At 38.9% G+C, this 25284-nt stretch overlaps 1 protein-coding gene across 2 annotated transcripts in view; it reads left to right on the top strand.

The window, feature by feature from the left end:
* Nucleotides 1-2566: 2566 nt before the first annotated feature.
* KCNMB3 (potassium calcium-activated channel subfamily M regulatory beta subunit 3) overlaps nt 2567-25284 on the top strand; it is a 30101-nt gene continuing 7383 nt past the window's right edge. The window contains exons 1-2 of one of the 2 annotated variants that reach the window (XM_040480816.1): nt 2567-2628; nt 24079-24270. In XM_040480816.1, the coding sequence (XP_040336750.1) occupies nt 2567-2628; nt 24079-24270 (254 nt within the window). Of the gene's footprint in view, nt 2629-23864; nt 24271-25284 lie in introns of those variants that run through there. The other variant, XM_040480815.1, reaches the window with a different exon arrangement.

Below are 25284 nucleotides of genomic sequence, written 5' to 3'. Positions count from 1 at the left end.
GAAAAAGAATGAGGAAGTAGGTTCTCCAGCATGATAAAAGGGAAAAGTAGTTCTTTTTTTCCCCTTGAATAAAGCATTTGTTAAATGCAAAGGAAAATGACTATGGGCTCTGGAGCGAGGAGTCCATGATGCCAGCATTTTACAATAACATCCCCTTTCATCTACACATCTCACAACAGTTTATGGGCACTAATTAAGCCTCACCACACTCATACAATTCACACTCTGTTTTATTTACTCCCTTTTTACTGAGGAAAACCAAGGCAGTGAAAGTTTAAAGGGTTATTTGGAGTTACAAAGCTGGGATTTGAACCCAGTACCCAAAGCTTCTGGCCCAGAGGGGAAGGGGACCCACATGGTGGGTTTGACAGTTGACTCATAGCTGATATTTGGTGGAGCAGGAAGTGATCTCGGGCAACTCTGAGAGGAAGGCATAAACCAGGAGCTCAGAGATGGTCTAGGGGACCAAGAGAAGGGACCAGACGCCCTGATATATAGTGAGGGCACATGTACCTGGTGTCTCTTACACCACACTCCTTCTGCCTTATTTGCCATGTCCCTGAATAGACACACTGGCATTGCAATTCATACTGACCATTCTAGATTTTTGGGACTGTGAGTCTTGAGTGAAGTATGTATGTGCAGGGGACTTGCTGTAGGGGCCAGAGGGGGGTGGGCTGGTAGTGGTGGGCAGAGGTGAGTCACCAAGTGAAGTGGCAGTAGGAGGTAAATCAAAGGGCAACAGGTTATGTTACTCCTTTTCACCTGTCATTGACCCTATTTAAAAGGGAAGAGAAAACAAAGCACTAGGTCTGAGATCAATCTCAGATGGTCAGTTGTGACAGCTATGCCTCAGACATATTCAGGCCCTGACTTGTCTAGGACCTCAAACAAATGTCTGGGTCTCTCAGAACTCTTGAATGGAGACTAAAAGTAATTGGAAATAACTCACTTTCTCTATACCCTCTTAAGATGAATTTTTAAAGATCATGAGTGAGGGTTTTCACATAATGGAGTAAGAATCAGAAAAAGGGGACAACCAGAAGGCCCCAGGAAAGGTGGATTCAAGTCCCGGGAGCCATGTAGGGATCTCACAGGCTCAAACATTAGTATATTTTTGAGATTGAATCAAATATGCAAAAATAGTAGCAAATTATTTACCTCTTCAAAGAGAGTTACATACCAAATTGCAGGGGAATTTATTAGCACATCTACATCTGAAAAAGAAAGGTTATATATTTATAAGGCTAAGTTGCAAGGAGGGGGCAGAAGGGAAAAAGTTTTAGTTGCTATTAGATTTTATTCCAAATTATATCAGTTCATTAGAAACATATGGTTTATAAAAGACTTGGGCTATAACTCTAAGAAGTATATCAATACTATCAATACAATATCATACTCTCAGAAGTATATCAATATATATTTTAAGCAATATTAAACAGCTGCAAGTAACAGTTAATCTGGCTATATATACACGGATATTTACAGAAGAGATTATGCTTACATTCTTGCCCATGGTAATGTTTTGGAAAATGGTAAGATGATATTACCCTTATTAAAAACATATGGCAAAAGGGGTCTGACATTTTATTATCCACCTTTTAGTAAGCTACAATATAATGCTAATTGATGTTCACGATTTGAAAGTATTGAAACATCTCCAAATGTGTTCTGGGTTATCAAAGAAAGATAACATGATATTCGATACAGTTTTTTCAAACCTTGATAAATTTTATTTTTATTTTTTGTAACTAGGTCCCACACCCAGCGTGGCCCCCAAGGGTGCGGGGAGGGGGCTTGAACTCAGGACCCTGAGAGATGAAGACCTGAGTTGAGATCGAGCCAGATGCTTAACCCGCTAAGCCATCCAGGCGCCCCTTGATACAGTTTTAATGGTGAGTTATTTTATGGCCCTTGAAAATTTGGGAAATCACATATGGTATAAAAATGAATTCTCTTAATTGGAACATGCAATTAACCGGAAAAATCCACTCTGTACGCTTGCACTCTAACAGACAATTTGTGAAAAAGGAAACGTAGTCAGGGCAAAACATTTCCTCTTTTTATAAACCTGGAACTGAGTATGTCCCTCACCAATTACATAGGGTCCCTGGGGCCTCAACTTTCCACAAGCGGTTAGGTCTCTATGGCAATGCAGCTGGCTGCTGGAGCGGAACCCAGGTGACAAAGCGGAACATAGGTGACCAAGCGGAACACAGGTGACTAGGCAGAGGCAGGCGCTGGGTGACCATGGGGAGAAGGTCTGGATGCAGAAGGTCATTAACGGTCTTCTTGAGCGTCTAGGATTGATACTCTGCTTTTTGAGAAAATGCAGACCTCCCCCCTACCCCCTCACCCGCCCCTGCCCCTGCCCCAGGCTGCCTCGACTTCCCACGTCTCCTGGAAAGCGGGCGCTGTGCACCAATGCTCCTGATGGCTGCCTGCGCTGGGACTGGCGTCTCCCTCTGGGACGCCACTTCCGTTGATGCCTAAGCTTCGCCCTTCTTGTGCCCTCAGAGGCTTGACTCAGGTGAAAGGAGTCCATTTTGGCCAGGCCCCTGGTCTCATGCAGCCGTTCAGCATCCCTGTTCAGATTACACTCCAGGGTGGCCGGAGGCGCCAGGGGAGGTAAGCCACCACCAGAATCTCTCTTGCTGCATAGTGGCTCCAAGAGCGGCCATAAGGAGTATGAGGTTAGATTTGGTCGTCCTCCTCTAAGTGTGCCCACTTGCCATGGCTCCTGAGGGACCTTGGGGCCTTCTTGCCCCAGCAACACTGACTTCAGGGGGCTGCATCCTTTCTTATTGGCTTCCTCCTGCATTTGCATTGCAAAATTTTAAAGGCCAGTGGCCTTTTTTTAAACTCCCCTGTGGCTCCCTAGCACTAGGACATGGCCCAGTGCATGTCTGGTGCTGAATAAATATCTCTTGAATGAAGGGATGAAGAAATTTGTCACCAGCATTTGGTCCCCCTGGTGAAGCATGCTTGGGCCTTGGAGTCACAACTGAACTGAACTGAATTCAAATCTCAGTTCCACCACTTAACTAGCTATATGACCGTGGGCAAGCCATGTAATCTCTGTCTGCCTCATCTCCTTGTCCATAAAGTGGGGATAGTAACAGTCTCTACAAGCCTTGGCATACTTCCTAATACTGCTCTTGGCACTATTCCATTATACTTTCTCTATATTTCAGCCACTGTGTTTAACCACCCACCTTTTAAAAAATGTTCATTTATTTATTTTGAGAGCGAACGAGCGTGTGCATATGTGAGCAGGGGAGGCGCAGAGAGAGAGAGGGAGAGGGAGAATCCCATGCAGGCTCTGCAGTGTCAGTGTTGAGCCCAACTCAAGTCATAGGACTTGATCCTATGAACCATGAGGTCATGACTGGAGCCAAAATGAAGAAAGAGTCAGGCACTTAACTGACTGAGCCACCCACTTCTCCTTAAGGGAGGAAGTGAGAGGGGCTATCTTCAGGACTTCTTTTTCTCCCCCAGAGAAATGCAAAGCTGAGGGGCTGAGAGCCTTAAATGAAGCTGTGGTCCTTCTGTCTGCTCCTGGGTTTGGGCCAGTGGGGTGGTTGGAACTGGGCACCGAAATTGAGAGAAGAGCCATGCCGGAGGGTGTGTGAGGAATGGAATATTAAAAGCTTGCCAGTTTGCTCTTGGAAGGGGCACACCTCACAGCCAAGTTCACACACTCTATCTGGAAAAAAGGCTGGTTTGTTAGTGGCTCCAATGGAGTTGGGAGCTGAGAAAATGGAAACAGTAAAGACCACAGCGGCCATCACATTCATCCTGTAACTATACTCATGGGAAGTTGAGTGAGAACGAGGGAAAGTGAGATAGAGGGGTTTGGGGGGAGGTGGGGTTGGAGAAGAAAGGAGCAGACCAGAAGGGGAAAGACGTGGGAGCAGAAGCACTTCTCTCCTAGAAATGCACTAATGCTTTTGTGAAAAGACAATTAAAGTGAATTACTCTATGGCAGAAGGTCAGATGACGAACATGCAAGGGAGCAAGTTTTAGTGCCCTCTTCATAACAGAATTAACTAGATATAAGAATAGTTGTTTTCTCCCCAAAGCAATACAGTCTCCCATTTTCGTTTCTGAGATGCACAATTGGATTATTGCTCTTTGCTCTTGCTGAACTCTGTGAACCATGCTGACTTTACTCAACCTCATTTGCTGTTTCAAAAGAAGTTGTTAAATAATTTTGTAATTTAAAAAATATGACGATAAGAATAATCACCCAAATCGTCTCTGTAACACCAACAAATTACAGGGAAATGTTAATTTCACATCCCAATGCTTAGAAGTTGCACACACATGTGAAACGGGTGTCAGATGGATTATCAAGCTTTGATGAACAGCAGCATCTTCCCAAGGACGTTTCTCACACCAGTTACAGTGTTGGAGGAAGAGGCTGCTGGCTTCTGCAGGGATCACAGCCAGAGAAGTATGTTCAAGCTCTTTGAAACTGAGTTTGCCTGAGGCTAAGCCAGAAGGTGCCTGTAGCAATGTGTGGGAAAGAGCTGGTGGGAAAGTCAGTTCTGTCTGCAGGGAAGCAACAGAAGGGGGTGGGGGCTGCCTAGACTATGAAAACAACGTCTCCAGGTAACACATTGGCTAGAAGTGGAAATACTTTGCTGGCAAAAAGGAATAAAAATGCTAGTCATCTCACTGGCTAGAGAGCAAAATGAGATCATTCTGAAATGCTTTGAAGTCCTTGGATGAAAGGTGCTTGTAAATACCACAAAGTTAATTACAGGGATATTTATGGTCTCAGAAACCTGGAAAAAAAACCCTCAATAATTAACAATAAGGAAATAGGTAAGGAATTTATGGCATATCCAATTGATGGAATATTATGTAGCCAATAGAAGGGTTACAAAGAAATGTTCATGACATAAGAAAGTGTTTATTATGGTAAGTGAAAAGAGATTAAAAAAATATAACTTATATCCAGAATGATCTCATTCTATTTAAAACAATATAGAGGAGGGAAATAACCTAGTAAATGAACAGAAGTGATCTCTAACTGGTAGAACTGTGGGTGAGTTTTATTCTCTTCTCTAGACTTTTCCACACTTTCTGAGCTTCATAACATGAGCATATGAAAAGTACATTACTTGCACGAATCCTTTGACATTTGTTGGGGCTTTCTTTATGGCTCCATTTATGGTTAGGTCTCATAAATGTCCTTATATCTTTGAGAAGAATATATATTTTGTAGGGGATAGCATTCTATATTACCATTTAGAAAACATAATTGCTTAGATAATATAATTACTTACAAAGGACATCCCAAACATTATAAAGTAATGTTACAAAGTAATGTTACAATGTTAATTACTTTGCTGAAATCCATTTCCTTACTGATTTGTCTGGTTATCAATTACTGAGGGAGGATGCAAAAATATCTCATCATTTGTTCCTGAGTTTTGTCTGTTTCTTCCTATAGTTCTGTCAGTGAGGGAATGCTATTAGGTACATATAAATTAGTATTGTTAGCTCTTCTAGGTGAATCTTTAATCAACATTATTACCTTCTTTATTTCTAAAAAGCTCTTTAACCTTAAGGTTCATATCAGCTTGCTTGTCATTAGACTTTGCCTGACAAATTTCAACCTTTCTACATCTGCGCATTTCCCATGGTCTCTCTCAGCCTATTGGCAAATATTCCTGCCTTCTGGTTGCCATTCCTGTTATGGAGAAGTAAGATCTCAGCCTGTCATTCCTTTGGGGTTAATCTGTCTTTTTCTCTGGCTGTTTTTAAGATTTTCTGTTGTGGTGTCTGTGCAATATCTCTGTGATGTGCCTAATGTGGGTTTCTTTTTATTTTATCCCACTAGGTTTCTGTAATCTACAGACTGGGTTTTCATCAATTCTGAAGTTTATTATCTTTTTAAAATATTGCTTGTGACTTATTTCCCTTATTTCTGAAATTCTGAATAGATCACATGTTAAACATTCCCTTTTTATTTTCCATGATTCTTCATCTCTCTTCAGTATTTTCCATTACAAAAAATTATTCCGTATTATACTCTGGCTATTTTGCAGATCTATTTCTATGTTTACTAATTATATATTTAGATGTATCTAATCTACTGTTAAATTTGTCCATTGAGTTTTTATTTAAATTATTTTATTTTTCATTTCTAGGAATTATATTTGATTCTTTTAAATATTAGCCTGGTCATATTGTAGAGTCTTGCTCTTTCTGATATTTCTTTTTTTTGGTCTTTTTTTAAATTTAAATTTTATTTTTAAAAATTTACATCTAAATTAGTTAACATATAGTGCAACAATGATTTCAGGAGTAGATTCCTTAGTGACCCTCACCCATTTAGCCCATCCCCCCTCCCACAACCTCTCCTGTAACCCTCAGTTTGTTCTCCATATTTATGAGTCTCTTCTGTTTTGTCCCCCTCCCTGTTTTTATATTATTTTTGTTTCCCTTCCCTTCTGTTCATCTGTTTTGTCTCTTAAAGTCCTCATATGAGTGAAGTCATATGACTTTTGTCTTTCTCTGACTGACTAATTTCACTTAGCATAATACCCTCCAGTCCCATCCAGGTAGTTGCAAATGGTAAGATTTCATTCTTTTTGATTGCTGAGTAATATTCCATTGTATATATATACCACATCTTCTTTAGCCATTCATCCATCGACGGACATTTGGGCTCTTTCCATACTTTGACTATTGTTGATAGTGCTGCTATAAACATGGGGGTGCATGTGTCCCTTCGAAACAGCATACCTATATCCCATGGATAAATACCTAGTAGTGCAATTGCTGGGTCATAGGGTAGTTCTGTATTTAGTTTTTTGAGGAAGTTCCATACTGTTTTCCAGAGTGGCTGCACCAGTCTGCATTCCCACCAACAATGCAAAAGAGATCCTCTTTCTCTGCATCCTCGCCAACATCTGTTGTTGCCTGAGTTATTAATGTTAGCCATTCTGACAGGTGTAAGGTGGTATCTCATTGTGGTTTTGGTTTGTATTTCCCTGATGATGAGTGATGTGGAGCATTTTTTCATGTGTTGGTTGGCCATCTGGATGTCTTCTTTGGAGAGGTGTCTATTGATGTCTTTTGCTCATTTCTTCACTGGATTATTTGTTTTTTGGGTGTTGAATTTGATCAGTTCTTTATAGATTTTGGATACTAACCCTTTGTGTGATATGTGGTTTGCAAATATCTTCTCCCATTGCATTGGTTGCCTTTTAGTTTTGCTGATTGTTTCCTTCACTGTGCAGAAGCATTTTATTTTGATGAGGTCCCAGTAATTCATTTGTGTATCCTCATGATTAAAAAAAAAATGTTTATTTATTTATTTTGAGAGAGACAGAGGGAGAGAGAGGGAGTGCACGTGCACATGAGTGGGGGAGGGGCAGAGAGAGAGGGAGAGAGAAAATCCCAAGCAGGCCCATGCTATCAGAACAGAGCCTGACACAGGGCTCAAACTGATGAAACATGAGATCATGACCTGAGTCAAAACTAATATAATATTGTATGTCAATTATACTTCAATTAAAAAAACTGCATAACCTGATTCTGATCTAATTTAGAAATAAAACAGACCTGATAGTATACGAGACTATACTTTCTCTTTGTAATATATCTGTCGATTTCATTCCAATGCTTTATGGAAAGGTGACAACCTCATAGATGTGTTATGAAGCAGCTTTTTCATGTTTGGGAGGAAGGATAATATAGCCACTAAAAATGAATATTCAGATATATTTTTATTATTATGAGTTGATAGGCTTTGGTTTCACCAGCACTGTAAACGAGATACTCACTCTAACTGCAGACAACTAAAAAGTTTTGGTCAAAGCTTACCAAAAGTTGGAAATACTCAAAGGACAAAAACTATGCAAAAGTAGGAACCTAGAGGGGGGGAAAATGTACTGAAGTAAATTTTCACCTTGAAGACATTTGCACTGCAGAAACTGATGGCCTTGAGCTTCAGTCTCACAGTATGGGGGAAGGACACAGGGATGAGAAACACTGCCCAGGGCCTATCCAAGGCATGGGAGTTAATATACCACTCAACTAGAACTGAGACCACCAAGGACCTCATACTCAGTATAAAAATGAACTAGAAATAATCACTCTCACAGCTCCACAGGACATTGCAAGGAAAATGCCTTTCTCAAACCTTGACACTGAGCAGAGCAGGAAAATTACAATCTTCCCTGAGATTTTCTAATCTCAACATAATCTTCTAGACAGTTTCTGCCTGAATTCACACTACCTAAACAATCCAAAACCCTTAACCTAAGAATTGTGTTTAATGTTATCTCAAGTAGGTCGTACTCTTTGGCAACTGGCAGAAGCAAATACATAACTTTTCTGTAAGAACTAACCTCTAATCTAGGCCTCAGGGGAGTCCTATGAAGTTTCAAGGAGTACGTGTTCTCATTCAAAAGTCATAAAACACAGTAAGGCCTTTGAGTGAGAAACAGAATCGCATCCACAAAAAACTTCAGGTATTTGGGCAGTATATAAAAATGTATTTTGGGGCTCCTGGGTGACTCAGCCGGTTGAGTGTCTGACTTCAGCTCAGGTCATGGTCTCACAGCTCATGGGTTCAAGACGCACATTGGGTTCTGTGCTGACAGCTCAGAGCCTGGAGCCTGCTTCAGATTCTGTGTGTGTCTGTCTCTCTGCCCTCCCCCCCCCCCTTGCTGTCTCTCTCTCTTTCTCTGTCAAAAATAAATAAACATTAAAACGTTAAAAAAAATAAAAAATTAATAAATAAATTAAAATGTATCTCGGGGCACCTGATGGCTCAGTGGGTTAAGCGTCCAGCTCTTGACTATGGCTCACATCATGATCTCACAGGTTGTGAGTTCGAGCCCCATGCTAGCAGAGAGCCTGCTTAGGATTCTCTCTCCCTCTTGCTCTCTGCCCCTCACCCACTTGCTTTCTGTTTCTCAAAATAAATGAAAATAAACTTCTAAAAAATGTATCTGGGGGCTCCTGCGTGGCTCACTTGGTTAAGCATCCAACTCTTGATTTGGCTCAGGTCATGATCTCACGGTTCTGATTTATTAGAACCATATGGTTCAAGCCCTGCATGGGGTTTTGTGCTGACAGTGCAGAGCCTGCTTCGGATTCTCTCTCTCCCTCTCTCTCTGTCCCTTCCCTGCTCTCTCTTTCTCTCTCTCAAAAAATAAATAAGCTAAAAACATTTTTTTTAAATGTATCTGTAATATGTTTAAAGAAACAAAGAAAGGAGGGCACTTGGGTGGTTCAGTGGGTTGAGCATCTGATTTCAGCCCAGGTTGTAATCTCACGGCTCATGTATTCAAGCCCTATGTCCAGTTCTATGCTGACAGCTTGGAGCCTAGAGCCTGCTTTAGATTCTGTCTCCATCTCTCTCTGCCCCTCCCCTGCTCACATTCTGTCTCTCTGTCTCTCTCTCTCTCAAATATAAATAAACACTTGGAAGGAAGGAAGGAAGGAAGAAAGAAAGAAAGAAAGAAAGAAAGAAAGAAAGAAAGAAAAGAGCAAGAAAGCAAGAAAGCAAGAAAGCAAGAAAGCAAGCAAGCAAGAAAGAAAGCAAACATTAGAAATATCAGAAAGAGGTTTTTTCCTGCTTTCTCCTTGAGGATTTTGATGGCTTCCTGTCTTACATTTAGGTCTTTCATCCATTTTGAGTTTATTTTTGTATGTGGTGTAAGAAAGTGGTCCAGGTTCATTTTTCTGCATGTCGCTGTCAAGTTTTCCCAGCACCACTTGCTGTCTTCATTCCATTGGATATTTTTTCCTGCTTTGTCAAAGATTAGTTGGCCATACATTTGTGGATCCATTTCTGGGTTCTCTGTTCTATTCCATTGATCTGAGTGTCTGTTCTTGTGCCAGTACCATACTGTCTTGATGATTACAGCTTTGTAGTATAGCTTGAAGTCTGGGATTGTGACGCCTCCTGCTTTGGTTTTCTTTTTCAAGATTGCTTTCGCTATGCGGGGTCTTTTCTGGTTCCATACAGATTTTAGGATGATTTGTTCTAGCTCTGTGAAGAATGCTGGTGTTACTTTGATAGGGATTGCATGGAATATGTAGATTGCTTTGGGTAGTATCGACATTTTAACAACATTTGTTCTTTCTATCCAGGAGTATGGAATCTTTTCCCATTTTTTTGTGTCTTCTTCAATTTGTTTCATAAGCTTTCTGTAGTTTTCAGTGTATAGATTTTTCACCTCTTTGGTTAGATTTATTCCTAGGTATTTTATGGTTTTTGGTGCAACTGTAAATGGGATGGATTTCTTGATTTCTCTTTCTGTTGCTTCATTGTTGGTGTATAGGAATGCAACCGATTTCTGTGCATTGATTTTATATCCTGCAACTTTGCTGAACTCATAAATCAATTCTAGAAGTTTTTTGGTGGAATCTTTTGGGTTTTCCATATAGAGTATCATGTCATCTGCGAAGAGTGAAAAGTTTGACCTCCTCCTGGCCAATTTGAATACCTTTTATCTCTTTGTGTTGTCTGATTGCAGAGGCTAAGATTTCCAATACTATTTTGAATAACAGTGGTGAGAGTGGACATCCCTGTCTTATTCCTGACCTTAGGAGGAAAGCTCTCCGTTTTTCCCCATTGAGGATGATATTAGCGTTGGGTCGTTCATACATGGCTTTTTGATCTTGAGGTACACTCCTTCTATCCCTACTTTCTTGAGGGTTTTTATCAAGAAAGGATGCTGTATTTTGTCAAATGCTTTCTCTGAATCTATTGAGAGGATTGTATGGTTCTTGTCCTTTCTTTTGTTGATGTGATGAATCACATTAATTGATTTGCGGATATTGAACCAGCCCTGCAACCCAGGTATAAATCCCACTTGGTTGTGGTGAATATTTTTTTTAAAGTATTGTTGGAGCCAGTTGGCTAATATCTTGTTGAGGATTTCTGCATCCATGTTCATCAGGGAAATTGGTCTGTAGTTCTCCTTTTTAGTGGGGTCTCTGTCTGGTTTTGGAATCAAGGTAATGCTGGCTTCTTAGAAAGAGTTTGGAAGTTTTCCTTCCATTTCTATTTTTTGGAACACATTCAAGAGAATAGGTGTTAACTCTTCCTTAAATGTTTGGTAGAATTCCCCTGTAAAGCCATCTGGCCCTGGACTCTTGTTTTTTGGCAGATTTTTGATTACTAATTCGATTTCCTTACTGGTTATGGGCCTGTTCAAATTTTCTATTTCTTCCTGTTTCAGTTTTGGTAGTGTATATGTTTCTAGGAATTTGTCCATTTCTTCCAGATTGCCCATTTTATTGGCATATAATTGCTCATAATATTCTCTCATTATTGTTTTTATTTCTGCTGTGTTGGTTGTGATCTCTCCTCTTTCATTCTTGGTTTTATTTGGGTCCTTTCCTTTTTCTTTTGGATCAAACTGGCTAGTGGCTTATCACTTTTGTTAATTCTTTCAAAGAACCAACTTCTAGTTTCATTGATCTGTTCTACTGTTTTTTTTTTGGTTTCGATAGCATTAACTTCTGCTCTAATCTTTACTATTTCCTGTCTTCTGCTGGTTTTGGGTTTTATTTGCTGTTCTCTTTCCAGCTCCTTAAGGCATAAGGTGAGCTTGTGTATCTGAGATCTTTCTTCCTTCTTTAGAAAGGCCTGGATTGCTATATACTTTCCTCTTATGACCGCCTTTTCTGTGTCCCAGAGGTTTTGAGTTGTGTATCATTTTCATTGACTTCCATATACCTCTTAATTTCCTCTTTGACTGTTTGGTTAGCCCATTCATTCTTTAGTAGGATGTTCTTCAGTCTATAAGTTTTTGTTACCTTTCCAAATTTTTTCTTGTGGTTGATTTTTAGTTTCATAGTGTTGTGGTCTGAAAATATGAACGGTATGATCTCGATCTTTTTGTAGTTACTTAGGGCTGATTTGTGTCCCAGTATATGGTCTATCCTGGAGAACATTCCATGTGCACTGGAGAAGAATGTATATTCTGCTGCTTTAGGATGAAATGTTCTGAATATATCTGTTAAGTCCATCTGGTCCAGTGTGTCATTCAAAGCCATTGTTTCCTTGTTAATTTTTTGATTAGATGATCTGTCCATTCCTGTGAGTAGGGTGTTGAAGTCTCCTACTATTACGGTATTACTATCGATGAGTTTCTTTATGTTTGTGTTTGATTTATATATTTGGGTGCTGCCACATTTGGCACATAAATGTTTACAATTTTTAGGTCTTTTTGGTGGATAGACCCCTTGATTATGATATAATGCCCTTCTGCATCTCTTGATACAGTCTTTAAAGTGTAGATTTTCTGATATAAGTAAGGCTATTCCAGCTTTCTTTTGTTGACCATTAATATGGTAGATGGTTCTCCTTCCCCTTATTTTCAATCTGAAGGTGTCTTTAGGTCTAAAGTGGGTCTCTTGTAAACAGCATATAGATGGATCTTGTTTTCTTATCCATTCTGTTACCCTATGTCTTTTGATTGGAGCATTGAGTCATTGACGTTTAGAGGGAGTACTGAAAGATATGAATTTATTACCATTATGATGCTTGTAGAGTTGGAGTTTCTGGTGGTGTTCTCTGGTCCTTTCTAATCTTTGTTGCTTTTGGTATTTATTTATTTCTCTCTCTCTCTCTCTGTCTATATATATATATATATTTTATTTTTTTTTTCTTTTCCATCTTTTCTCCCCACAGAGAGAGTCCCCCTTAAAATTTCTTGCAGGGCTGGTTTAGTGGTCACAAACTCCTTTAATTTTTGTATGGGAAACTTTTTATCTCTCCTTCTATTTTGAATGACAGCCTTGCTGGATAAAGAATTCTTGGCTGCATATTTTTCTGATTCAGCACATTGAATATATCCCGCCACTCCTTTTTGGCCTGCCAAGTTTCTGTGGAGAGGTCTGCTGCAAACCTGATCTGTCTTCCCTTGTAGATTAGGGACTTTTTTTTCCCTTGCTGCTTTCATGATTCTCTCCTTGCCTGAGTATTTTGTGAATTTGACTATGATATGCCTTGTTGTTGGTCACTTTCTGTTGAATCTAATGGGGGTCCTCTGTGCTTCCTAGATTTTGATGTCTGTGTCTTTCACCAGGTTAGGAACGTTTTCTGCTATGATTTGCTCACATAACCCTTCTACCCCTATTTCTCTCTCTTCTTTTTCTGGGATCCCTATGATTCTGATGTTCCTTTTTAATGAGTCACTGATTTCTCTAATTCTTAAATCGTGCTCTTTTGCCTTCATCTCCCTCTTTTTTTCTGCTTCATTATTCTCTATAAGTTTGTCCTCTATATCACTGATTCTCTGTTCTGCCTCATCCATCCTTGTCGCTGCTGCATCCATCTGTGATTGCAGCTCAGTTATAGCATTTTTAATTTCATTTTGACTATTTTTTACTTCTTTTATCTCTGCAGAAAGGGATTCAAATCTATTTTTGACTCCAGCTAGTATTCTTATTATCGTGATTCTAAATTCTGGTTCAGACATCTTGCTTGTATCTGTGTTGGTTAAATCCCTGGCTGTCGTTTCTTCATGCTCTTTGTTTTGGGGTGAATTCCTTTGTTTTGTCATTTTGAAGGGAGAAAAGGAATTAATGAGGTAGAAAAATTAAAATTAAAAAATTAAAATTAAAAAATATTAAAATTAAAAAATTAAAAACACACACATTCAGAAAAAAAATTGAATGAATGATGCTAGATCCTTGGTGTATTTTGGTCTGGGTGTTGAAAGTGGTTTGACAGATTAGAGAAAAAAAGGGGGGGGAAGGAAATCATTTGAGAATTTGAAAAAATGAATACACTGAAGTAGACTAAAATGAAATGATGGAAGTAAAATAGAATTTGAAAAAATTTACACAAAAGTAAAAAATATAGTAGGAAAAAATTAAATAAAAATATTTTTAATAAAAATTAAAAATAAAAATGAATTTTTTCCCTTTTTATATTCAAAAAGAAAAGAAACAAAAAAGAGAAAAAAGAGAAAAAAGAAATCGTTTGAAAATTTGAAAAAGTGAATACACTGTAGTAGACTAAAATAAAATGATGGAAGTAAAATGGAATTTGAAAAAATTTACATAAGCGCAAAAAACATAGTAAAAAATTTAAAGAAAAATATTTTTAATAGAAATTGAAAGTAAAAATGAAGTTTTTCACTTTCTGCATTCAAAAAAAAAAGAAAAGAAATGAAAAAGAAAAAAGAAAACAAGGAAATTGTTTGAAAATTTGAAAAGGTGAATACACTGAAGTAGATTAAAATAGAATGATGGAACTAAGATAGAATTGGAAAAAATTTACACAGAAGTAAAAAATATAGTAAAAAATTAAAGAAAAATATTTTTAATAAAAATTGAAAATAAAATGAATTTTTTCTCTTTCTGTATTCAAGAAAAAGAATAGTGTAAAAGAGAAAAAAAAAGAAAAAAGAAAAAAAAAGAAAATTGAATAGATGGACCTGCTAACAGATTGAAATAGGACTGAAATTACTTCGTTTTCCCCTAGAAGTCAGTCTATGTAGCGCTTTATAGTCCATAAACTAAGCCGGTGGTGAGACTTGTATTCTTGAAGAGCGAGGTTGGCCCAGTTGGGCGGGGCTCAGTGAAACAGCTCCGTTCTCCACTAGATGGCGCTGCCAGCCTACTGGGGTGGATTGTTGCAGGGCTTGTAGATATGTATGCACATGCGCGGGAGCGGTAAAATGGCGTCATCCAGATACCCAGTCTCTCGTATGGGAATTTTTCTCTCGGATCAGCAATCGCACACCCATCCTCTGTCTTCAGCTTTCGTCCGCTCCTTGCTTCTTCTCTGTCCGTGACCAAGCCCCAGGCAGTACCTCTCTCCCGAGTTTTATCTCAGATGAGGCTGTTTTCCCCGGCCCCTTACTTCTGAAGGACTGCGGCTTTGACCCGTTCCGCCCCTCTGCGGGAGGGTCTCACCGAGAAATGGCCGAATGCCAGCTGTACCCAGGAACGCCTGCTGGACCCTGCTGCTGCCTGTACCCCGAGACTGCAGCCAGGTGCCAGCCCGCCCCAGAAAAAGTTTGCGAGATAGTGTAGCAGCAGCTTTTCAGGGACTGTGGAAAATCACAACACACATCTGTCACCAGGCTTCACCCTTAATGACCTTGTTCCAGCACCAGCGAATGTGGCCGCCTTCTGGGGTCTGCTGGGACCAGGTGGCTTCAACAGTCTCTACCAAATGTCCTTCCAGCAGTGGGACCGCTTTTCCCCGTGTGGCCCGAGAACCTCGCAGACCCCACTCTCTTCCTGAGGATTCGCCCTTCCCACCAGAGCACTGCCAGGTATTGAGCTGCGGAGTTGCAGCCTTTGCGCTCCCCTTGTTTACAGTCCTAATGGAATTTAAACCCTCTCCTTTCTCCTTTCTCCCTTTTTAGTTTAGTCCCCGCGGCTATTTCCGATTTTCCACTTTCTCTCCAGCTGCTTTTGGGGAGGGGTGCTTTTCCCATATTCTCCCCTGACCCAGTCTCCGTCCTCTCTCTGCCTGCAAAGGCGACTCCCTGCCTGCCACCGGCTTCTCTCTCCCCAAGTTTACCTCTCTGTGCCACGTACCTGCTGAATTCTGTGGTTCAGGTTGTGCAGATTGTTGTGTTAATCCTCCAATCAGTTTTCTAGGCATGTTGGACGGTTTAGTGTTGGTCTGTCTATATTTCATGGATGCGAGACACACAAAAAACTTCCATGGTGTTCCGCCATCTTGGCTCCTTCCCATGACTTTTTCATTTTATAACTGGAAGTCTATACTTCTTGTACTAATTCATTAAGTAATTAATTAAGAGGGGGGGGTGCGGGGAGAGAGAGAATCCCAAGTAGGCTCCACGCTCAGCATGGAGACTGACATGACCCTGGGATCATGACCTGAGCTGAAATTAAGAGTTGGACGCTCAAATGACTGAGCCATCCAGGTGCCCGTGGAAGTCTGTACTTCTTGATTATCTTCCCCTATTTCGCCACCACACCAAACTTCCCTCTGGCAACCATCAACTTGTTCTCTGTGTCTTTGAGTCTGGGTTTTGCTTTATTTGTTTTGTATTTTAGATTTCACATAAAACTGAAATCATACAGTATTTGTCTTTCTCTGTCTTATTTCAATTAGCATCAATATCCTTGAGATTAATCCATGTTGTCACAAATGGCCAGATATCATTCTTTTTTTATGGCTGAGTAGAATTCCAATATATATCTTCTATATCTTCTTTATGCATGCATCCAATGATGGACACTTAGGTTGTTTCCATATCTTAGTATTATAAATAACGCTGTTATGAACACAGGGTACACCTATCTTTTCATATTAGTGTTTCATATTCTTCAGATATCCAGTAGTAGAATTGCTGGATCATGTGGTAGTTCTCTTTTTAGTTTTTTGAGAAACTTCCACACTGTTTTCCCTAGTAGCTGCACCAATTTACATTCCTACCAACAGTTCACATCCTCACCGATACTTGATTACTTCTATCTTTCTGATTCTAGCCATTCTGACAGTTGTGAGGTGATATCTCCTTGTGGTTTTGATTTGCATTTCTCTGATGATTCGTGATTTTGAACATATTTTCATGTATCTTTTGGCCATCTGTATGTCTTCTTTGGAAAATATTCTTTGGAAAATATTCAGATATTCTGCCCATTAAAAAAGTTTTTTTTAATTATGGTTTTTTTTTTTACGTTTATTTATTTATTTTGTAAGAGAGAGAGAGATGTAACAAGTGAGGGAGGGGGAAGGAGAGAGAATCCCAAGCAGGCTCCATGCTCTACACTGTGCCTGACATGGGGCTCCATCTCATGATTATGAGATCATGCCTTGAGCTGAAATCAAGGGTTGGATGCTTAACTGACTGAGCCACCCAGGTGCCCTCTGTCCATTTTTTTTTAATTGGATTTTTAAAGTTGTTATTGAGTTGTATGAGTTCTTTTTTTTTTTTTTTAATTTTTTTTTTCAACGTTTATTTATTTTTGGGACAGAGAGAGACAGAGCATGAACGGGGGAGGGGCAGAGAGAGGGAGACACAGAATCGGAAACAGGCTCCAGGCTCTGAGCCATCAGCCCAGAGCCCGACGCGGGGCTCGAACTCCCGGACCGCGAGATTGTGACCTGGCTGAAGTCGGACGCTTAACCGACTGCGCCACCCAGGCGCCCCTGTATGAGTTCTTTATATATTTTGGATATTAACCCCTTATTGGATATATGATGTGCAAATATTTTCTCTCATTTGGTAGATTGCCTTCTCATGGAGAAAGCTTTTTGTTTGATGTAGTCCTGTGTGTTAGTTTTGCTTTTGTTTTCCTTTTCATTGGAGTTAGATCCAGAAAAACATCGTTAAGACCAATGTCAAGGAGCTTTCTGCTTATGTTGTCTTCCATGAGTTTTATGATTTCAGGTCTTGCATTCAAGTTTCTAATCCATTAAAAAAATTTTTTTTTAAATTTTATTTATTTTTGAGAGACAGAGACAGAATCTGAAGCAGGCTCCAGGCTCCTAGCTGTCAGAACACAGCCCGATGTGGGGCTCAAACTCATGACCTGAGCCGAAGTGGGATGCTTAACTGAGTCACCCAAGCACCCCTGTTTTCATCCATTTTGAGTTAATTTTTGTATATGATGTAAGATAGTGGTCCAGTTCCATTCTCTCACATGTAACTGTCCTGTTTCCCAGCACCATTGATTGAGGAGACTGCCCTTTCCCACTGTATATTCTTGTCTCCTTTGTTGTAAATTAATTGACTATATAATCCTGTTTTTATGCCAATACCACATTGTTTTGATTGCTTTAGGTTTGCAATATAATTTGAAACCAGGCAGTGTGATACCTCTAGTTTTGTTCTTTTTTCTCAAGATTGTTTTAGTTATTCTGGGTCTTTTGTGGTTCCATATAAATTTGAGAATTATTTGTCCTATATCTGTGAAATATGCCATTGGAATTTTGATAGGGGTTGTACTGAATCTCATTGGTTTGGGTTTTTATGGGCATTTTAACACTATTCATTCTTCTAATCTATGAGCACAAGATATCTGCATTTATTATTTCTTCAAGTTGTTTAGTCAATGTCTTATAGTTTTCAGTGTACAGATTTTTTTACCTCCTTGGTTAAATTTATTCGTAGGTGTTTTATTCTTTTTGTTGTGATCATATGGGATTGTTTTCTTGATTTCTCTGATAGTTTGTTTTAGTGTATAAAAACACTACAGATTTTGTATATTAATTTTACATACTGAAACTTTCTTAAATACATTTAATAGTTCTAATAGTTTTTTGGTGGTCTTTAGGGTTTTCTGTATATAGTACCATGTCATCTGCAAATAGTGATGGTTTTTCTTCTTCCTCTCCAGTTTGCCTCTTATTTCTTTTTCTTGCCTAATAACGGTAGCTAAGAGTTCCAATATTATATTGAATAAAAGTGGGCATACTTGTCTTGTTCCTGATTTTAGAGAAAAAGCTGAGACTCATCACCACTGAGTCTGATGTTAACTGTAGCCTTGTCATATATAGCCTTAATTATGTTGAGGTAGTTTCCCTCCATACCCATTTCATCAAGAGATTTTATCAATAAATTGATGTAGAATTTTGTCAAATGCTTTTTCTGCATCTGTTGGGATGATCATATGGTTTTATCTTTATTAAAAAAATTTTTTTAAAGTTAATTTTTGAGAGACAGAGAGACATAGCATGAGTGGGGGAGGGGCAGAGAGAGAGGAAGACAAAGAATCCAAAGCAGGCTCCATGGGGCTTGAACTTATGAACTGTGAGATCATGACCTGAGCTGAAGTTGTATGCTTAACCAACTGAGCCACCCACGTGCCCCTTATCTTTCATTATTTTAATGTGGTGTATCATATTGATTGATCTGTATATGTAAAACTGTCCTTAAATCCCTGGAATAAATCCCACTTGATCATGGTGTATAATTCATTTAATGTTTTGTTGAATTCAGTTTGCCAATGTTTTGTTGAGAATTTTTACTTCTATGTTTATCGGGGATATTGGCCTATAATTTTTCTTTTCTTTTCTACAACTCTGGGCTTCATTTGTTTTCTTTTTCTAATTCCTTTAGGTATGAAGTTAAATAGTTTCTTGTTTCTTGAGATAGGTTATACTGCTATGAACTCCCATCTTAGAACTGCTTTGGCTGTATCCTGTTGATTTTAGTGTGTCATATTTCTGTTTTCATTTGTTTCTAGGTATCTTTAAATTTTTTCCTTCGATTTATTCTATGATCCCATAGTTATTCAACAACATGTTGTTTTATCTCCATGTATTTGTAGTTATTTCAGTTTTCTTCTTGTATTGAATTCTAGTTTCATACCACTGTGGTCAGAAAAGATGCTTAATATTATTTCAGTCTTCTTGAATTTATTGAGACTTGTTTTTAGCCTACCATGGGATTTATCGTGGAGGATGTTCCATGTGCATTTAAGAAGAATATAAATTCTGCTGCTTTTGGATGGAATGTTCTAAATATATCTATTAAGTCCATCTGGTCTAATGTGTTAAGGCCAATGTTTCCCTATTGATTTTCTGTCTGGATGATTTAGCCATTGATGTAAGTGGGTGTTAAAGTCTTCTATTATTTTATTGCTGTCAATTTCTTCCTTTTAAGTCTATTAATATTGGCTTTACTTTAGTGGTATGTTGGATGCATATATATTTATAAATGTCATATCTTCTGAGTGGATTGACTCCTTTATCATTACGTAGTGCTCCTTTTTGTCTTTCATTACATTCTTTGTTTAAAGTATATTGTGTCTGATATGAGTATACATACAGCAGCTTTCTTTTTATTTCCATTTGCATGAAATGTCTTTTTCCCACCCTTCACTTTCAGTCTGTGTGTGTCTTCTGACGTGAGTCTCTTGTATGCAGTATATAGATGTGACTTGTTTTTCTTTTTTCTTAATCCATGCAGACATTCCACATTGATTGGAGAATTTAGTATGTTTACAATTAAATTAATTATTGATAAGTGTGTACTTATTGCCATTTTGTTAATTGTTTCTGGCTGTTTTTATAGTTCCTCTCTGTTTCTTTCTTCTCTTTTTCTCTTTCCTTATATTTTGATGAATTTCTTTAGTGTTGTGTTTACATTCCTTTCTCATTTTTGTATGTATGTATTTACTTTCAGGTTTTGCTTTGTGGTTACCATGAGGTGCACACATGTCATCTTATGTCTATAACAGTCTATTTTAAGTTGATAGCAACTTAAATTTGAACACATAGTAAAACTACATTTTTACTCCTCTTTCCCTACTTTATTATATTTTTAAAATTTTTTTTTCACGTTTATTTTTGAGAAGAGAGAGAGCATGAGCGGGGGGAGGAGAGAGAAAGAGGGAGACACAGAATCTGAAACAGGCTCCAGGCTCTGAGCTGTCAGCACAGAGCCCAATGTGGGGCTCGAACTCATGGACCACGAGATCATGACCTGAGCTGAAGTCAGATGCTTAACTGACTGAGCCACCCAGGCACCCCATCCCTACTTTATATTTTTGATATCACATTTTACATGTTTTTATTTTACATATCTCTTAACTAATTATTATGGTTTTAGTTCATTTTACCACTTTATAAGTGATGAATCCACTACCTTTGCTTTATATTTACCTGTTCCAGTGAGGGTTTTTTTTTTTTTTTTGTATGTTTTCTTGTTATTAGTTAGTGCCATTTCTTTTCAGCAAAATGAAATCCCTTTAACATTTCTTGTAATGCCAGTTTAGGAGAGATGTACTTCCTTAGCTTTTGCTTATGTGGCATACTTTTTAATCTCTCTTTCAATTCTGAATGATACTATTGTCAGGTATTGCTTGGTTGGAATTTTTTTTTTCTTTCAACATTTTGACTATGTCAGGCCACTTCCTTCTGGTCTGCAAAGTTTCTGCTGAGAAATCTATTGAGAGCTTTATGGGGTTTCCCCTGTACATAACAATTTGTTTTTCTCTTGCTTCTTTAAGTTCTTTATTTGAATGTTTGTCATTTTAATTATAATGTGTCGTGATGTGGATCTCTGTTTGTCTTATTTGGAGCTCTCTGGGCTTCCTGGAGCTGGATGTCTGTTTCCTTCCTTAGGCTAGGGAGTTTTTCAGACATTATTTCTTCAAGTAATTTTTCTGTCCCATTTTCTCTCTCTTCTTTTGGGACCTCCTATAATGTGTATGTTATTCTACTTGATGTTGGTCTCTTAAGTGGTCTTCATTTTTTAAAATTCTTTTTTTCTTTTGTTGCTCTGTTGGGATGTTTTATTGCTTTGTCTTCCAGCTTGCTGATGTGTTCTGTTTCATCCAGTTTGCTCTTGAACTCCTCAAGTGTATTTTTCAGTTCAGTTATTGTGTTTTTCAGCTCTGTGACTTCTGTTTAGTATTTTCTTATAATTTCTCTCTCTTAGTTCAAGTTCTCACCTTATTCATTCATTCTTCTGAGTTTGGTGAGCATCTTTATGACCATTACTTTGAATTCTTTATCAGGTAGATTACTTATCTCTGTATCATTAAGGTCTTTTCATGAGGTTTAGTGTTGTTTTTTCATTTGGAACATATTTCTTTGTTTCCTCATTTTGCTTGACTCTGTGTTTGTTTAGGCAAAACAGCTACTTCTCTCAGTCTTGAAGGAGTGGCCTTGTGTAAGTGATGAATGTTCTTGTTCACCCTTTCCCTACCTCTTGGTTGTTTCTCAAAACTTTGTGGTTGTCTAAACTGCCTGATTTATTCTTTGTATGTCCCAGCTGTTGAGGGTGTGTTAAAACCTGTCAGTGTTCCAAGGGAAGGAATTTCATTTAGCACCTAGTTTAAGGCTGATTGCAAGCCAGACCCTCAGGTAGCAGCTGTAAAAGTATGCAAATATATACAGTCCTGAGGGGCTGCGATTGGAAACCTAGTTGGCCTTCAGACAAAGTGATCTAGAAGTGTCTCCCAGATGAGAGTTGCAAAAACTGGGGCTCCAGACAAGTGTATAAGCTCCTTTCTGGGAGGTCTTGTCAAGCTATAGCAAGACCAAGAGGGTGTGCAGGGATTGTGTATCCCTGCTTGTGTTCCCTGGGAGTGCCTCCTTAGCCTCTAGATGTGTAGGGAACCTGAAGCCTGTACTTTAGGCTGAAGCTTCAGGCTAAGGAGATAGTCCTTTTTCACAGGAAGATTGCGTATTTTAGTCTGCTATCTGTGCAGTACCTTGGGGGATGGTGGCCTACCAAGAACTTGTCTTTCTAATCATTACATTCCAGTGGCACTCAGGAACAGCAGCCTCTCGGCCACCAGGGTCAGGTGATCAAAGGTGTCCCCTGTGTAGATGCTTCCCATGCACACTGAAATTATGCCAGTTTTCTATATCAACAATTATAATTGGGTCTGTTAAATCAATATATGAGAAATGCAGAGAGGCCTTATAATAAGCCTCTTCATGTGTAGATTCCATGGGTATCTTACAATAAACCTCTGGGATGCCTTAATATGAAGCAACTAAAATCTAGTTTCAGAACATGAGGGAAAAGATGGGATATTGGGTATTGGAAACCCACAAAATATCCAAATCTTAGTTTATGGCTGAAACTCTTAATCTATCATACTTGTTGACAAATTATAAAATGTACTGGCTCAAATTTCATTAAAAAAGTTTTTTCCTCTTCCCATTTTCTGAGGGTGGCATGATTGAAAGTGAGTGAAATATCAGAGGAGACTAAAAATCTGCAAACCAGGTCTTGAACTCAGAGTAGTATTAACCAGGGAGTGTTGCTGTCCTCTGAAGCCAGTGCTTCCTGGTGTAGGCTCCTGGAACATCCTGGATAGCCTGACATTCCCCTCACTCTCTTTGAATTCTGAAGATGTTGCCAGAGAGAAGAGGAGCTAGGGAGAGAAAGGAGAAGGATGTGGGATAAAGTATAAAATATACTTTTGGAAGAAAGCAAGTAGCAATTCCCTTGACAGGGTTTTTATTCAGCTTTAACTTTTAGTAAGCTTTTTAAGCAGCTTGATGGTGCCTGAATTTCTACCATTATAGCTGCATTCATTTGGCTTAAGATTTCGATAAGACTCTTAAAGTGGAAATACCTCTGGGACTCATATGCCTAATGAGCAAGGAGTAGCAAACCAATGACATTGACCATAGGAAGTGGTGGGACTCTGGCAAATTGGAGAATACATGCCTGTCCATGGGGACAGCCTCTGTTTGGCTTGGCCAGCTGCTCATAGGCAGGAGTATGGGATCTTATGATATTTTCAAAAGCTAGTAATCAGTATTTTTATGAGAAATTTCATGAGTTTTAAATTGTTAGCAACTAATTCCACATTGAACACACACACACACACACACACACACACACACACAAGGCGAAACAAAACGCATTTGTGGGCTGGATGCTGTCCATGGGTCACCAGTTAGCAATTTTTGTTTTGGACTTTACTGTTCACTGGACCCCCCACTGTGAAATAATTTATTGCATCCTTTGCTGGTAGAGAACAGAGGGAAGGAGAGAAGAAATGTAGGACCATTCACACAGAGCTGTGAGTGAACAGAGAGGAGATGAGGGGTGAGGGGAAAGAACACAGCAGTGAAGGCTTCATTATTCTGAGTGGACTGACCATGGGTCACCAAGCCCCATAGTAGATATGCTGCTTTTCCAACAGCTGAATATAAAAGAACAAGTCAAATCCTACTATTTCTGGATGCTGTTAATTCCAAACCTTTTAAGTCATTCTTTACATATGGAACTCATAAAATAGTGTAAAAATCATTTTCATGGGTAATGTGCAGTATACCTGACAGAGAAGTAAGCTCATAATACTTATTCACATAATACAAATGAAAACTACAGACAGGTAATTCTTTCCTAGTCATTGATTAAACAGATCTCTAAAGACTTCCTTATGATTGTTTGTTATATGTAAGAAATAATATTATATTACATTATATTTTATAACACATAATTTTAGCTTGTTTAGATGGACTTTTAGCCAAGCTCTGAACATGGGATTTCATGGTGTTGCACTGAACCTGCTCACAAACCTGAGGTGGACAGCAAATGGGATCATCCCTCCACCCACCATGGGTTGGTATATGTTTCCATTTCTCTATGGGCTTATTGAAATATCTCCTTCCTACTTCCTCCAAAGGACAGCCTTTTCTGCCTCAGGCAGAAATAGAAATATAGACCACGATGATGGAGACTTACCAGATGTGCACAAGAAGCTGCCATCCAGTGCTGGAGAGGACCGAGCCTTGCTGCTGGGCTTTGCAATGATGGGCTTCTCAGTCCTCATGTTCTTCTTGTTTGGAATTACCATCCTAAAGCCTTTCATGCTCAGGTAAGAAACATAGAAAGGAGACCCAGAATTTTCAATTCGGATCAGATGCAAGCACAGTGGTAGAGAAGAGGAAGCTGGCTTTGGCCTCCTCAGCCCTCCTGACCACTGTCTAAGGGATGATAGAATCACCTGTTTCGTTATCAGTGCTGGGAGGCAGTTGGGTGTAGAGAAAGGTGTGGTAACAAAGTGGAAGATACTCCTTTACCACTCCCCCTTGTCAATTTGAAAAGTACTTCCAACAGCTGATCCATAAATTAGATATGCATGGAAGGAATAAATTCTTCCTTTAACAAGCAGATATCATAGGGAAGGGTTAATTTAAGTCTTCTATGTGAACACAATAAAAGTTATTTAACTCTGAGTTTTTTGAGTTTGACAATATCTACCTAGCACATAGTAGTTGCTAAATAAGTGTTTCTTCCCTTTTGTTTTATTCATTATTAAATACAGCAAATAACAGTTACCATTTATTAAGTATATACTATATGCCAAAATATTCTATATTTTATCCTATTTAAATCTATAGCAAACCTATCATGGTAGCATTATTTTATCATTTTAATTTTATTTTTTTATTTTTTAATGTTTATTTTTGAGAGGGAGAGAGAGAGACCACCAGCAGGGAAGGGGCAGAGAGGTGGGGAGACAGAGAACCCCAAGCAGGCTCTATACTGTCAGCACAGAGCCTGACGTGGGGCTTGATCTCAGGAACTGTGAGATTATGACCTGAGCTGAGACCAAGAGTCTGATGTTTAACTAACTGAGCCATCCAGGCGCCCCTTAATTTTCATTTTATAAATGAGAAAGCTGAGGCTCAGTCCAAGTAACTTGCCCAAGGTCACCTAGCCAGTAAAGAACTTGCCTGTCATTTTGATATAAGACTCCTGGTCTCCTAATACTTAAATGAAGTTTGTAGCAATGGGGGTGGGGGATGGGAGGTTTCATTAGGGCAGGGGAGGAGCTGTTTCATTTTGGAGGATGCCTTTTACAACATGGGGTACTTTAAGGGAGGGC

This window comes from Herpailurus yagouaroundi, unplaced genomic scaffold, assembly GCF_014898765.1.
Source record: "Herpailurus yagouaroundi ecotype Mexico unplaced genomic scaffold, PumYag 159, whole genome shotgun sequence".
NCBI classification, from domain to species: Eukaryota; Metazoa; Chordata; class Mammalia; order Carnivora; family Felidae; genus Herpailurus; species Herpailurus yagouaroundi.
This window is presented reverse-complemented; position numbering and strand designations above follow the sequence as displayed.